A 16,314-nucleotide genomic window follows, 5' to 3' on the forward strand; every position below is an offset into this window, starting at 1 on the left:
GGTGGAACTTCAGCACAAAATCAAGCTTGTGGAGTTCATTTATGAGTCAGAAAGACTGCAAAAAACTTAATCATATAGTGGTGTCTTGGAGGCATGGATCTCAGGTATGGAAAAAGTTACTTCAATATAGAGATATCATAGAACATCAAATACTATGGCAACCTAGGATGGGATCTTCTTTATTCCAGTTTGAAAATTGGACAGGATTGGGTGCTTTATATTTTGTCACACCTCCAGATTTTGTGTGTGATGAAACTATACAAAACATATATGATGTGGTGCAATATGGACACTGGGATGAGGTAAAGATTAGGGAGATACTGCCAGCAGACCTTGCAAACCATATTTTGAAAAATATAAGGGCAACAGTGCTATGTAATGTCCTTGATAGGCCCTGTTGGATTTTAGAAACAAGGGGACAGTTTAGTGTCATATCAGCATTGGAGTACTTAAGAAGGAGGCAAGAACCTTGCAATGCTTATAGGAAAATCTGGGTGAAAGGATTGCCTTTCAAGATTGCTTTCTTAAGCTGTCGCTGGATAATTTCTTTAGGAAACCGGGGTACCAAATGGCATCTAAATGCTGGTGTTGTGTTGAGACAAAGAAAGAGACAATGCAACATCTTTTTTTCACATCCTCTGCTGCCAATACAGTATGGAAATATTTTCTTGGTCATGCAAGAATTATCATGGATAGAATCACATTTCACCGGGCAATGATTAAATGTTAGACTGCTGATTTTATACCAAGATTACATCCTACAATGCAAGCTTTACCATCAGTAATAGCGTGGGAATTGTGGAAGAGAAGGAATAGATACAAGCATGGAGATGTTGTCACTGTATGCAGGGTCATCTATCAGATTTCCTCTACTCTACAATCACTCATCAAATTTAGGAAGCCAGGTATTCAGAACATCCCTCATAAGTGGCCAGATATACTAAACATGATGGAGAAATATACACCTGGATTGAAGTATACCAAGGTACTGTGGGGTGGGAATATCCAAGGCAATGGTGGATAAAAGTCAATATAGATGGGGATTCTAGGAGCAATCCAGGTAGAAGTTCTATTGGTTTTGTATTGAGAAATGAAGAGGAAGATGTCACGTAAGCATGTGGGAAGTAGATACAGGAAGGGACAAACACCGAAGCTGAAGCTAAGGCAATACTAGAAGCCTTGAGATTTTGTGTGAAAAATGAGTATGTGCTTATTGATCTTAAAATTGATTCAATGATGATAAAGAATGTGATTGCGGGGGAGTGGAAGGCACCATGGTTGATTACTGAACATGTGGAGGAGATCAAAGAGCTGATGACCAGAGGAAATGTGACAGTGACACACACTCTTAGAGAAGGCAACAATTTAGCAGATCGTCTTGCAAACTATGCCTTAAATATTGGTTCTATACAATGTCACTGTTTTGGTGAACTGGATTTACAAGGAAAAAGGTTGGTGAATAATGATAAGATGCAATGTCCATACCTACGAGTAAGAGTAGCAAGGAACTAGGATTTGGAGAAGAAAGGTTATCAAAGAAAAAGGAGGCTACAGGAGGTTACATATTTGATCATCATGTTCGAATCCTTTTGAAGGAGAGCATGTTGATGATTTTTTATACTAACATAGTTTTATTTTTTGCAGGAGAAGTTGTTGTATCTATGCCTTATCCTGCAAAACTACTGGATCTTAAAAGCAAATAAGGGTGCGTATGGTTGTACTGTTTTTTATGATACTGCAGGTGTACTACTGGATCCTACACATTGGAAATGGACTACAAGATACAAGTATACTCAAGACATGGAGCTGGAAATACAAAGGCAGGGCAAGGCAGAGGAGTTTGCGAGAGATATATGGAGGATCATAGAAGATACATACCCAAAGAAGAGGCAGATGCATTATGGAAAAGGAAAGTTCTAGCTACACAATTGGAGTCTTTAAAAGCAAATAAAAAGAAAGAATTAGGTCTAGTCACATGTATTTTTTTTAGCAATCCACTAGGCAAGGTGCCTAGGGCTAGTTTTTATTTTATATATATATAACTCAAAAAATAAAACCAAATAAAATATCAGGAGGTTTTACAAGGTGAAATAAATAAATTTTGATGATAACATAATCCCTATTATCAATGTTGAGTATGATACTCAACAATGATATTACAATATGCAGACTAATAAAGCAAGTAGCTGAAGTTATATAAACTAGTCATGCTAACACTTCACTGTTGAGGCCCATGTTGATTCTTGTTTTGTTGCACATTTGTCTCTCCTTTTGCATTAATGAACATAGAGACTCGGGGGAACTAAATTTTTGAGATATTATTATATCAATTTTTAAGACAAAAATGTTAAGAATGGGATAGGAGGGACACTTTTATGATTAGTATTGATGACATAATTTTTAAAAACTCCAAAGTTTCTTATTTATATAAAGTTTCCCCTCCTCCTCCATCCCCTATTCCTTCTCCCACTCCTCCTCCTCCCCGTGTTCCTTCATCTCGCAATGCTCCTCTCAATCCTCTGGCCACTCCTTATCCTCAAATATTTAGTGAGATATTTCAAACATCTGTGGAGATGACCCAACCATCTAGTGAGATGTTTCAAACATCTATGAAGATGTCTGAAACATACAGGGAGACGTTTCACTAAATTTTATTATTTTTTTCTTTTTCTCTCACATTTCAAACTACAAAAGAAAAGGAAGAAGCAGAACAAATATCCCGAGAGTTGTTTCAAACATCATGGGGATGTTTCAAACATCCCGAGAGATATTTCAAAAATCTCTCAGGATGTTTTGCAAAATACTCATCCTGGAGATGCTTCAAAATAGCTCGAGGGATGTTTTGCAGAATACTCACTTTGTAAAATTTCATATTTTTTTCTTTCTCTCGCATATTATAAACAACTAGAAGAAAAAAAGGATGAAGAGGGAGAATTAAAAAAAGCCAAGGAAGAAAATGAAGAAGAAGAAGATGTAGAGACAAAGCAACATCAACGAAAGTTGAAAAGAAAGAAGAAATAAGGAAGAAGAATAAGAGAACGAGGAAGAGAAAGAAGAAAGAAGGAGAAGAAGAAAAAGTAGAGAGGAGAAAGAAGAGGGAAATGAAAGTTAAAAATAATTTGAATGGGTGTGGGTATTTTCTAATTTTTGAAAATTTTAATATTTACACATAAATTTTCTTATTTTTAATCTGAACGCCACACATTTAAAGTCTTGTGTAAGAATTTGAAAAATTATTTTGATTAACAAAAGAAGGGTGATTAAAGGGGGTCATGGTTAGATTAAAAATAGGAAAATTTGTGGATAAATATTAAAATTTTCAAAAATGTTGGAACTAAAATTTTTAGACACTTGAAAACTTATATCAATTCAGGACAAAGTGTTATGAATGGAGTAGGAGGGACACTTTTATGATTAGTTAATGACATAATTTTTTAAAACCCCAAATTATTTTTATTTACATAAAGTTCTCCTCCTCCACCCCCTATTCTTCCTCCCACTCCCATCCTCCTCTTGCCACTCTTCCTCCCCTTGTTCCTCCATCTCGCAATGCTCGTCTTTATCCTCCAGCCACTCCTTATCCTCAAACATCTAGGGAGATGTTCTAAGCATCTGTGGAGATTTTTCAAGCATCTGTGGAGATGTTACAAACATCTGTGGGAATGTCTGAAACATACAAGAAGATGTTTCACCAAATTTTATCATTTTTTTCTTTTTCTCTCATATTTCAAACTACTAGAAAAAAGGAAGAAGCAAAAGAAATATCTCGAGAGGTGTTTTAAACATCCCAAAAGATGTTTCAAATATCATGGGGATGTTTCAAACAACTCGGGATATTTTACAAAATATCTTAGGGATGTTTCAAAATATCTCGAGTGGTATTTTGCAGAATACTCACCTTGTATTTTATATTTTGCTCTTCTCTCGCATATTTTAAACTACTAAAAAAAAAAAGAAAAAGAAGATGAAGAGGGAGAAGAAGAAAAAAAACAAGGAAGAAAATGAAGAAAATGAAGAAGAAGAAGAAGAAGAAGAAGAAGAAGAAGAAGAAGAAGAAGAAGAAGACAGAGACAATGCAGCACCAACAACGAAAGTTGAAGAGAAAGAAGAAAATAAGGAAGAAAAACTCAAATACACACAGATCGAAAAATTCATCAACTCAAAAATAATAAATTCAAGAACATACAAATTAGAAAACCTTCATATTGCAAGGATCTAAAAACATTCCTTCTTTCTCCCTTCTTTTGTTCTTCGTCTTAAGTTTCTCTCTCCTTTAGTTTTTTGTTTTAATGCCGGAAAAGATTTAGATTTGAGAAGCGAAAAGAAATCCTATATGGATGAACCTACACATTTATATTGATGAAGATCTATATGGATGAATTTATAAATCTATATATTTATATTTGCTTTAAAGCAAATTAATTACCACTAGGTTGCTTCGAAGCTCGAATGGAAGAAGCCACTCACTTTTTTCTATGTGTTGCTTATTGAGGACCTTTCTGAAAATTTCTTTCTTATTTTGATCTTCTTCTTGTTCTTCTTTTTTTCCCCTTAATTGTTGTGCATGTGGTGATTTTGGTATTGAAATGGAGGTGTAGTGGTGGATAGATGCAATTTTCTTGTGTAGATATGTATAACAGGTGTTTATACAATGGTTATATGATGTATATATATATTTTTTAAACAGTATATATACATGTGTATAATATTGTATAATTATATATATGCCAATGTATAATTTATACATGACAGTGTAAGAGGTTGTACATACACAATTATATATAATTATTTCTTTTTGTAGTTTTTCTTTGTTCTTTATTGCTACAACCCAAAATCTATCTAGTCGTGATGACATCTAACCCAACCCACTAGGTAAGTCAAGTAACAATCAACACAACTCCAAATGAGAATAATAAGAGCAAATAAGTAAAATAACTGAATTTTTATACAATTCAAAAGGATTGGTAGTACAAATCATGAGTTTCTAACACTTAGATTTACAAAGCTGGTACGAAATAAATACATCAACTGTTCGAAATATACATAAACAGATTTGCAAATCTAAAGCTACCAAGGACAAGTGACAGTTATAACCGAAACACAAGCGAATCTTCAATGCCAGCTCCTACCATACACAACAACATCAGCTCCAGAATCTGTACGCAAGGTGCATAAGTATAGTATGAGTACAACCGACCCCATGTACTCAATACGTAGCAAACCTAACCTCAGGTTGAAAGCAACGACGAGCTCGGAAAGTCCAATATCAATGGCCAGCAACAATAACAACATATGATATAATGATGACAATAATAACAAATAGCTCAAAGGAATTATCATGTTCAGCTCATTCACAGCTACAGAAAAGTAGACATATTTTTCAAGTATAACAGTCAAGATCAAATCTTACCACTGAAATCGATTAAACATGTATTTATCAAAAATAAACCGTGTTTTCCAATTTATAACATCAGATAAGACTTTTCGTTTTCCAAATAGCATGAGGAAACTACACAAATATGCCTACATATAAATATACATGTCAAGTCATCAGATGTCATATACCATCTAGTATGAGAAAAATACATCTTTATGCCTACATGTCAAATGTACATGTCAAATAAATGATTTCACAGTGATATCATCAAGTACCCTCACTCTCAGTCCACTCAAGATACCTGACTCAATGCCCCCACTCAAGCACACACACGCAATCACTCAGCACTGTACCTGTGCCTGGCTCAAAAGCCCCTCACCAAAGCACGTGTACATATCACTGCGCCTGCGCCCACTGCTGGTATATCAGACTCTGTAGGGACGGATCCTACCCAAGCGCTAATCAAAAGCCAATATGGCCTGCTGCGGCGTGCATTCCGATCTAAATAATATTAATCCAATAAGACCTGTTGCGGCGTCCAAACCCATCCACATAGTAATAAGTCAATAAGGCATGTTGCGGCGTGCAACCCGATCCAAATAATAATAAAGCCAATATGACCTGCTGCGGCATGCAACCCAATCCAAATGATACTCTCTCAACATGGCTCTCAGACCCACCTTAGTCATCAACCTCTCAAGTCTGCTCTCAATCTCATATCTCCACATATGGAAAGTAACAACAACGTGTGATGTAACAACAAATAATGAATAAAGATTGAGATATGATATGCAAATGAAGAATTATGACTGAATATATAATTACAATTAAATCAGATAGCCAAAAAACAACAGAAATAGTTTCTTTAAGTCTCAACCAAATAATCACATAGCCTAAACATAATTTCTAACATGAAACACAACTCAGATAATCAAATAAGTAAGGAGAACACGGATATAACAAGATATAATAGCAAAATAAGTCCACTAATAGTCTAAAAGTCAACTCGGATCATGATTACCCCGGTGCACTCCCACTCGTCCGTCACCTAGCGTGTGCGTCACCTCATCACATCACAAATAACATAGTTCCCATGTATGATTACCATTAAATTCAAGTTTAAAAAATGTTACTTACCTCGAACGAACCAAATTAAGCACCGATCAAGCCAAACAATACTCTAGAAATGTCATCCTGCGCGAATCGACCTCGGAACGGCTCGAAACTAGCCAAAAGCAACTCAAAAATATCAAATAATGCCAATGGAAACCAACCGAGACGATAAAGGTCGAATCTTTAATCAAATACTCAAAGTCAACCAAAAAGTTAACTCTGAGCTCGTACCTCGGAACCCGATAAAACTTATAAATTTCGACAACCCATTCAAATACGAGTCCAACCATACTAATTTCACTCAAATTCGACTCTGAATCGATGTTCAAAACTCAATAATCCACTTTAGGAAAGTTTAGACAAAAACTCCCAATTTTTCTTTTAAAATCATCAAATAAATGCCAATTTTTCTTTGGTCATAATAGTGCTTTGTGAGTGAAGATCTTTTACAGTGAGTATCGATGGTGGGTCTGGATTTAATGGGGTAGTTGAATTTTACTTATATGTAACTTTATATAAATATTATATATATACATATATATAGTTATACAATGTATTAAATATTTTATATACATATTGTATAAATTTTGTATATAAGTATCCTGTATATTTCAATGTTTATTATAAAAATTTATATATAAAATGTATAAAAATTGTATACATACTATTACATTGTATAAAGTTTGTATATAAAGTGTATCCTCTATAGTTTAGTGTATCCCTAAAGTATCATTAGTGTATATTCATGGCTCTGACTTCTTTGCAACGACCTTAAAAATGTATATATGGTATATAATAAGTGTATATGTACAATTATACAATTTATATACACTATTTATACAATGTAAATATTGTTGGTGGGTTGTCGGTATTTTGCGAGATGTTTCGGAGGTTAAGGCTTCATGATTCTTTTGGGATGAATTTATGTGCATTTCCTGGGAAGAAGTAAAGGGTGAAGTGTATTTGTGCAGGTGGTTGTTGTTGTTATCTTCTTCTTCTTCTTCCATGGATTCTAAAGGTCATGTATCTATATACACTTTGAGTTTTTATACAGTATATATTAATTATACAATATATATATATATATATATATATATATATATATATATATATATATATATATACAACTATGAGAAGCTTTTCAGTCTTTGGGTTATTTTTGGTGAGCAAAAAAAAAGAGATGAGATTGTATATACACTAATACATTGTATAATTTTTATATATAAAGTGTATCCTATATTGTTTGGTGTACCTATAAAATATCTTTAGTGTATTCTAAGCGTTTTAGAGTATCCAAAGTATATATATTATTCTACGATGTATAAAAAGTATATATATTATTCTGCAATGCATAAGAAGCGTATATATATATATATATATATATATATTATTTTATGATGTATAAAAAGTGTATATACACTTTATACTAGTGTAAAATGTGTATATTGTGTGTACAAGGTATACATCACCTTCTTCTTTTTCTTCTTATATCATGAGTATTTTTGCTTATGCAGTATCATATTTTTTTTTTTATATTAGATCAATAAAATATTTAGGCTCTTAGTAAAAGATAATTTTTTTTTTATAATTTATGTGTACTAGGAAGAGTTTGAAAGTTGTAGAGGTGAAAGTGCTCAAATTTTATCCAAAAAAAAGAAATTTGAAACATAAAAGGAGATAAAAGTGTTTGAAACTTGAAAAATTAATGATTTTCCGTGTGTCATAACAAACAAACAAACAAACAAAAAATTCTTAAAACCTAAAAGGAACTTTTTTATGGATGTAAAAGGAATTGAAGATTAGGCGGCCGCTAGTTTTTTTGTTGCAATTGCTAGCCCTTATAATTGGTTTTAGGCTATGAATTGTATGGTGTATTTTGTGGCTACCGATTGTCATTAGTTTTTTCCGGATGGCTAGAAGTGATAATTGCTCTAAAATAAACTCAAAAGTATAACAAGTAGTATAACTTATTTTCCATAGCAAAGGTCGAATAGGACGTAAAAATTGCATGGGGCGCCCTATTTGGTCGCCCCTTTTTAACTTATACCCGTTTTATTTTTCCGTTTGCATTCGTACCCATTTTTTTTGTTAAAAGCGTTTGAAAAAGATAATTTTGCCCTTCTTTAATAAAAGACTACTGACAAACTGCAGGACAAAAACTTAAGCATGTTTAGGCTGAAGTTTTAGCAAATAAACTAAAAAATTCAGCTTGTTTAGACTGAAGTTTCGGATAAAACTCAGGACAAAACTGTAGATGCATTACAAAAGTTCATCATGTTTTGGTATGAAGTTTTAGCAAATAAACTAAATAACTTCAGCATGCATTAGCAAAAATTCTTTAGAAAATTACATATTACAAAACAAAAACTTAAGCATGTTTAGTCTGAAGTTTAAGCAAATGAACTAAAAAATTTCAGCATGTTTAGTTTGAAGTTTTAGCAAATGAACTAAATAACTTCAGCATGTTTTGTCTGAAGTTTTAGCAAATGAACTAAATAATTTCAACATGCATTAGCAAAAACTCATTAGAAAATTGCATACTACAAGACAAAAACTTAAGCATGTTTAGTCTAAAGTTTTAGCAAATGAACTAAAAAACTTAAGCATGTTTAGTCTGACATTTTAGCAAATGAACTAAAAAACTTAAGCATGTTTAGTCTCAAATTTTAGCAAATGAACTAAATAGCTTAAGCATGTTTAGTCTGAAGTTTTAGCAAATGAACTAAATAACTTCAGCATGTTTAGACTGAAATTTCGGATAAAATTCATGGCAAAACTGTAGACTGCAGGATAAATAATTTCAGCATGAATTAGCATGAAGTTTTAGCTTCAATGTGAAACAATTTCATGCTATATTAGTATGAAGTTTTAGATTCAATGTGAAACAACTTCATGCTACATTCGCATGAAGTTTTAGCTTCAAGGTGAAACAACTTCATGCAAGTGTGATTCTGAAGATGAATCTGGACAAATTTCTGATTTTTTATAAAGCTGCTGAGTGGAGAGGAATAAATCGTTTTATATCTTTTATTAGGGGTGTAATTGTCATATTATTACGGAATTTTTGTGAGATAGCTACCAAATCAATAATTTTTAAAAATATGGTATATGTTAAAAGGTGACACAAATATAGGGTACAGCTGCACATCCGAATAAAACTATTTTCTGGGTTTTAATAGCACAAAAGCAAGTTTCAACTTTTTACAATAAAAATAAAAATATAAAGAAGTAATAAAGGAAAATGAGAATAATATCCTGGAGGCCTTCATCATATACTATAGACATATACGCAGACTGCCCTCGTATCATAATCGCATTATTTTTGGTGCTGCCTCAAACGTGATCGACACTACAGAACAACAGAGACATTTTAGCAAACACTTAGAGTGCGAGAAGAAAATGATCGGAACAGTGAAGAAGATCGCCGACGTGACATTCAAGGCCGGCAAGACTATTGATTGGGAAGGAATGGCGAAGCTTCTGGTTACCGATGAAGCTCGCAAGGAGTTTGCTAATCTCCGTCGCGCCTTCGATGATGTCAACTCTCAACTTCAGACCAAATTCAGCCAGGTTCCCTCTCCTCTTTCTCTATATGTTCATTTCCCCCAATATTTGTATATTTTTTTAATAGTTTAACGATTTTTTCCGAATTTTAAAGTAATTTTTTGTTTATCTTTATGTGGATCTAGGTTTTGATTGTTGGTTTTTCCATTCTACGGTTTGTCATTTGTGGATTATTATTAGGTAGCTTACCAAGGAATCATTAATCGTTTTGGTATGGTAATTTGGTTGCCTGAAGCAAGAGGTGTTTCATGTTTGTGAAGTATTGAAGTATTTTTTGTGTGTGTGAAAATCTTTTGCCATAACTCACTAATACATTTGTTCGTAGAACAATTCAAGTGGCAAAACCATTCTCTTTTTTTTTTTTTTTTGGGGGGGGGGGGGGTGGGGTGATGTCTTTGGGCTTCCCAGTGTCATATATTCGGCAGAACACTTTAACTGCTACATTTCTCTAGAAAGGCAGAAGAACCATTACTAGGTTATATTTGCATTGCTCCTGAGCTTGTTACTCCATTATTTCTGCAATCGGAGGAATGAAATCTGTAACTGAAAGAGCTGTGGATGAATCTTCTGTTTCCTCGTAAAGGAAGACATGCTGCATAATATGGAAACCCATACTAAAATTCTAAATTGCCTCAGTTAACCCAAAGAGACATACTAAGGTCAAGAGGATAGAAAATGCTACGTCCAGCATTCATATCTTGGTCCTTGAGGACCCTGCTTTGTTGGGGGACTATGCAAGAACTCCAGATCATTTTCTTGAAACTCATCCTCTTCATTGTAAATTATCCGCTTCTCCCAGAATGACCTGAACCAATAGCAATAGAGATTCCACTGTTCCTTAAGTGAGCACAATGATTTTGTCGAAAGCTTTTGACCAAATCATTTTGTATATGCTGTCGTTCTTGCCGTACTTTTGCGGACTTGTGGTATAGAGCAGTACCCCGTTGTTGCCAAGTCTCGGGTGCTCATTGACCCCTTTACTTATTGTTAAAAAAGAGAACAATGAGTTTGTTTTTCATTTTATAGAATATTTCAGTTAATGATAGCTATCAAAATTTTGATATGGGAAGAGTTATTGTATAAATGTCGAGGCTGGTAGGCTGCCTTGACAAAAGAAAAAGTTATTGCATAAATGTAATTTGTACGGACCTTTGCGAAGTGACTTTTTAGCCTTTGTCTCTGTTGAGTTTGTTTAACTGTTTTTTGGTTTGACCAAATGGCACTTGTGAATTTCAAAACAACTGGAGAAGTTCTTTAACCAAGGATAATATGTGGAGTAGTGTAGTATTCGATTAATCACTGGTTTTATAAGTTTTTTTCAAAATAGATATGTTTTCTCTATTTGGACAATACACTTAGAGGCTCTAACACAACAGTGTTCTTTGCTTCTATGCCAAACAGGAACCTGAACCTATTAACTGGGAGTATTACAGAAAAGGAATTGGTTCTCGCTTGGTAGACATGTACAAAGAGGCCTACGAGAGTATGTGCAACTTCAGATTCTCGTTTTCTCCGTCAAATCTTTTTCTTATTAATTTTGTAATGATTAATCTTTTTCTTGCTTTATTAGAATGCTCTTGTTGTACCGTTACTGTTACATCTCTCGTTTTTTTGAGAATTGGGCCTTTCAATACTAGGGCGCCATGTTCTAGGAGCCCAAACTATGTGATTGAATAAATCATCCTGTGGGTCAAGGACTCCTTCTCCCTCCCCGCCGTCAAACTCCGATTCTTATTTTTCATAGAGAAATCTCTAATCAAGTATAAAACAAGAGCCATTTTGCAGCATATTTTACTTGGAACTGTTGGCCAGAAAACTTTTTCTGAACTGTTAAGTAAGTATATTAGTGATATAAACAGAAAAACACAGAGACAGTGTTTTGTAGATACTTTTCAAAGAAGTCTCTGTACAAAAAAAAAAAAAACTGTTTGGGGGGGTGGGGTCTAAATGAGAGGATCCTATCTGTATAGATTTCTATTCCTGTAGCGACTTGATGAAATTTAACATGCTGTTTTCATCCTTTAGATCCTGTATATTGCACCAAAGCCAATGGCCAAAGTCATTTTAAGTTCTAGCATCTGTACGGAAACAGCTTTCCCTTCAAAACACATGGAGTTTCTTTCAGCCCACAAAACCCAACAGATACAACTTGGCACAGTAATCTACAGACTTATTACCGATTTCGTGATCCCACAACTGTCCCGAACAGTCAACAGGTCTTTCATAGTGAAACGCATGCCAAAAGACAACTTGAAAGGATTTAAAAACAAATTCCATAACTGCCTTGCTGCAAAAAAAGAGGACTGCTGAAGTTTTCCTCCTTGTTGCACAACTAGCATCTACTGCAAATGTTCATTCCCCGTCTTTGTCAATTGCCTTGAGTCAATCAACCATCCTAGCTGCCACATAAAGCTGACTACCTTTTGAGGAGCTTTAGTTTTCCATAACATCTTCCAAGTCCAATTAGGAGTACTATCCAGCTCCTTGTTTTAACTCATTGTAGCATGCCCACTGAAAAAACACCATTTTATTGCCTCTGCCAGATTAGTTGGTTAGGTTCATCAGTATTTAGATTCATCTTGTCCAGATCTTGTGGCAAGACAGCCAATCTTGGAACTTCCCAGTTAAGGCTTATTCTTCTCAAATTAACACATCAGTTGTTACAATTCCAATATTGGGATACAAGGCATTCTATATTAGTGGAAAAACTGCATCATTATATGCCGACCTAAGTGGAGTATGGCTAATCCATGTGTCCTGTCAGAATCTTGTCCTCCGATCATCGACCACTTAAATTCTAGTTTTAGTTTCAAGCAAAGCCTGCAAAGGCCATAAGCTGCAAATGTGTTTCCGAAGGCCCAAGCCATGTACAGGAGTTGTCCTGGATTGTAGAACTACTATCTATTGTAGAATTGTCCGCCATAAATGATAAAACTACTAAACTACTGAGCAGTGTAGTTGTCCTGGGTTGTAAGATTGTCCTGGTGCAGGATTTATTGATGATAGTTCTCTATGTAAGTCAGATGTACAAGTAAATGGTTCTATTCGAATTGGTCTGTAGCTTTCTTTAAGTTTTTAGTGGCTTAAATCTTGAGTTTCATTCTCTTTAGTGGCTTAATTCTTGAGTTTCAGGTGCCCGAGTAGTTCATCAGTTGATGCATCTACTGCGATATGCATATTGGATGAACAATTTCCTTTTTGAGAAAGACATTGGATGAACAATTTGTACTGACCTATTTCAGTTAAAAACATCTAATACTTTTAACTCTCATATATTCTGAATGCTTTCCTTAAGATTATATTGAACAATGTATGTACTTAAGCTGAGCACAATTAAGAACTGAAAAAGATGTACGAAATGGATCTAACGCCCAATTTTGGGTCGCAGAAAGACTGGTGGGGTTAATAACACTGGTCTCGTTGTAAATGAGAAATCCTTTCTTCAAACAACAAGAAAAACCACGAGAGACCTTTTTCATCTTGGAAAACTGATTCTTAGATTATTTGAAGAAATGGACAAGTTACAGCTTGTCCAACCAATGTAGCAGCACAATTTCGAATCAAGCCAATGCTATGCAATGTAAAAATTGTTACTTTGGATCTACTTTTCAGAAAGAGACATTCGATTTAGATCTGGCGTTTGACCAGTTTTGGGAACAGATTTTTACGCCCATTACATTCTGTTTGTTCTTTCCGTATCCTCTTTTAAGTCACATGTATTCGTAGTCCTACAGTGTCTTGTCAGGGAATTTTAAGCTGGAAGAAATGTTCATTGACTTGTATGTGTAATACATCTGTGCCCCGACCTATTAAATTCCTTAAATTTGCCCCTAATCCAGACTGGAGCGGGGAACGTCCAGTTCAATTTGCATTCTCCTCTTCTCCTGCCTCTTAATCAAAATTCTTGCCAGATCCTTTTCATTTCTGCACTTGATTATTAATACCTTATTTTGGATCTTTAGCAACAATAGATGACAATTCATGATATCTGAAAGAGTGTTCCTATTTTCCTGCATACTTTGAATCCACCGTGGATATTAACATTATTCTTCAGTCACCTAGCTTATTATGATTTAACAAAATTATATATTGACTTAAAATTTGCTAGCTCAACTCAAAACATTTTCAATGCAATCCTCTAATACTGTTAGATTTGTTGCTCAAATTCCTTCTAAGTATTCACTGCAAAGCGGCAAAGCCAAAAAGGTTTAACAGTTGCACCATCTTTGTATAATACTGTTGGTCTCATAGTTCAGATGAAACTGCATCTTGAAGTCTAGGCAATCTAGTATTTCATCTATACAAGGCTCTGTTACTATTGGACTAATGGAGCTTATAACCATATTCCAAACTCCAATGATATTTGATGGCTCGTCTTAACTGTGTCTGACTTTCTGAGTTGTTCTCTTTGGACTAAAGAATACCTTTTGTTCTTGTACTAAGTTTCTGTAGTTTTTGAACAATGTTTCTTGCAGGCATTGAGATCCCCAAGTTTGTGGATACAGTGACTCCTCAATATAAACCCAAATTTGATGCCTTGGTAAGAGAAAAATAATACTCTCGTTCCTTACCTTTTTTTATCTTTCACTAACTACTCCCTCCGGTCTATTTTAATTGTCGTGGTTACTTAAAATAACTAGTCCAAAATACTTGTCATTTTAGAAAATCAAGATGCAATTAATTATTTTTTTCCCATTTTGTCCTTAGTATTAATTGTTCTTGATACTAAAAAACATTGATTATATAACATAGAAAACCTAAATTTGAAGAGTGAATAAGGGCATAATAGTCAAAAAAAACCTTTATTACTCTCTCCCGTTCTAATTTATGTGAACCTATTTTCTTTTTAGTCCGTGCCAAAAAGAATGACCCCATTCCATATTTGGAAATAATCTACCTTTATGCAATGATTTATAGCCACACAAATATATGTGCTTCATGTTACACCACAAGTTCAAAAGTCATTCTCTTTTTTCGTAAGCTCCGTGCCCAGTCAAATAAGTTCACATAAATTGAAACGGGGAGGATTAGTTTCTTAAGAAACGTGTAAAAAAGAAACATGACAACTAAAATGGACTGGAGGGAGTATTTGTTATTGGTATTATCATACTACTACATAATTGGTTGAAAATTAATATAGGGAAATTATCAATTGCTCAAATCCTACAAACTCCTCTTTTGTATTGATCTGAATCCTTATAAATCGTAGCTATTGCCTTAGAAAGGGATCCATCTTTTGGCATAAAAGTAAGTCTAGGTGTCGAGCAAATTGAAAATAATCAAAAATACATGACGTACATATTTCAATAGAATCATTTTATCATGTAATTTGCCCTAGCAAGTTAATTCCAGATATTCTCTTTTGTTGCCAACGGATTGATAGAATACAATTACAATATGCACGGCTTGAAGCCAAATTGACACAGTGATTTGATGCCAAATCACCCCCTGAACCTACCTTTTTCTTCAGAAGTTTGATGCTAAGTTTAACACAAGGATGATATGGTTAAATTAACATGTTCTGGATTGTTCTTTTCTATTGCAATAAATTGTAGTTGGTGGAGCTGAAAGAAGCCGAGCAGAAATCTCTAAAGGAATCTGAAAGATTAGAAAAAGAAATTGCAGACGTGCAAGAGTTGAAGGTGATGCGAAGTTGCCCCCTAATTTTCTCTTCATGTATTCATATCAGTTACCCCTTTATCTAACCCAATGTATGTCTGCCATTGTGCATTTCCATGGTTTTGTTTTGATGAACAGAAAAAACTTAGTACCATGACAGCTGAAGAATACTTCGAGAAGCATCCCGAGCTGAAGAAGAAGTTTGATGATGAAATTCGAAATGATTACTGGGGCTACTAGTTGTTGGGTCAACTTTCGGATGGATTATCCAAGTTCATCCCTGGTTAGGAATAAAAGAAAAAGAAATACATTTTTGTTTCGTTTTCTCGATCTTTTTGTGAAATGTCAACTGCAGCGAATCTCGATCACTTGGACATCCTAATGTAGCCCTGCATTGGAGTCAAAAGATGTTTGATCAAAATTCCATGAATGAAGCAAATCGTGATCTCTTTTTTGCAATTTGACTAGGCTTTTTAGACGTTCAAGGATTAAATTACTAGGCTTTCAACATGCTACCTTGTTTTTAAGAAAATTATTTTCAATTCCATGTGCGAATTTGTATCATTTATCAGCTGATGCATAAGAGTTGCTGATTTGAATAGTGGAATTGAAGTATCCTTGCCGATTGAGTTTGGCCGAAA

General features: G+C 34.4%; 1 protein-coding gene and 1 long non-coding RNA gene across 2 annotated transcripts; one reads left to right on the forward strand and one right to left on the reverse strand.

The window, feature by feature from the left end:
• Window positions 1-3,323: 3,323 nt before the first annotated feature.
• LOC138906761 (uncharacterized) lies at window positions 3,324-4,723 on the reverse strand. Its single transcript, XR_011414397.1, has 2 exons — window positions 4,427-4,723; window positions 3,324-3,666 (listed from the first exon to the last, which is right to left on the reverse strand). It is a non-coding gene; the product is annotated as an uncharacterized lncRNA (long non-coding RNA).
• A 5,026-nt stretch (window positions 4,724-9,749) lies between these two features.
• LOC104094604 (ATP synthase subunit d, mitochondrial-like) lies at window positions 9,750-16,314 on the forward strand. Its single transcript, XM_009600569.4, has 5 exons — window positions 9,750-10,060; window positions 11,456-11,537; window positions 14,530-14,594; window positions 15,610-15,696; window positions 15,812-16,314. Exons 1-5 carry the CDS (start codon window positions 9,890-9,892, stop codon window positions 15,911-15,913), a joined length of 507 nt encoding a protein of 168 aa, XP_009598864.1. The 5' UTR covers window positions 9,750-9,889; the 3' UTR covers window positions 15,914-16,314.

Source organism: Nicotiana tomentosiformis, chromosome 2, assembly GCF_000390325.3.
Source record: "Nicotiana tomentosiformis chromosome 2, ASM39032v3, whole genome shotgun sequence".
NCBI lineage: Eukaryota > Viridiplantae > Streptophyta > Magnoliopsida > Solanales > Solanaceae > Nicotiana > Nicotiana tomentosiformis.

Bases quoted from the DNA above. Each gene is read 5' to 3' on its own strand.
- LOC104094604 (XM_009600569.4), top strand. From the start codon at position 9,890: ATGATCGGAACAGTGAAGAAGATCGCCGACGTGACATTCAAGGCCGGC. The intron at 10,061-11,455 runs GTTCCCTCTCCT...TATGCCAAACAG, and splicing joins TTCAGACCAAATTCAGCCAG to GAACCTGAACCTATTAACTG. The intron at 11,538-14,529 runs GTATGTGCAACT...TGTTTCTTGCAG, and splicing joins GTACAAAGAGGCCTACGAGA to GCATTGAGATCCCCAAGTTT.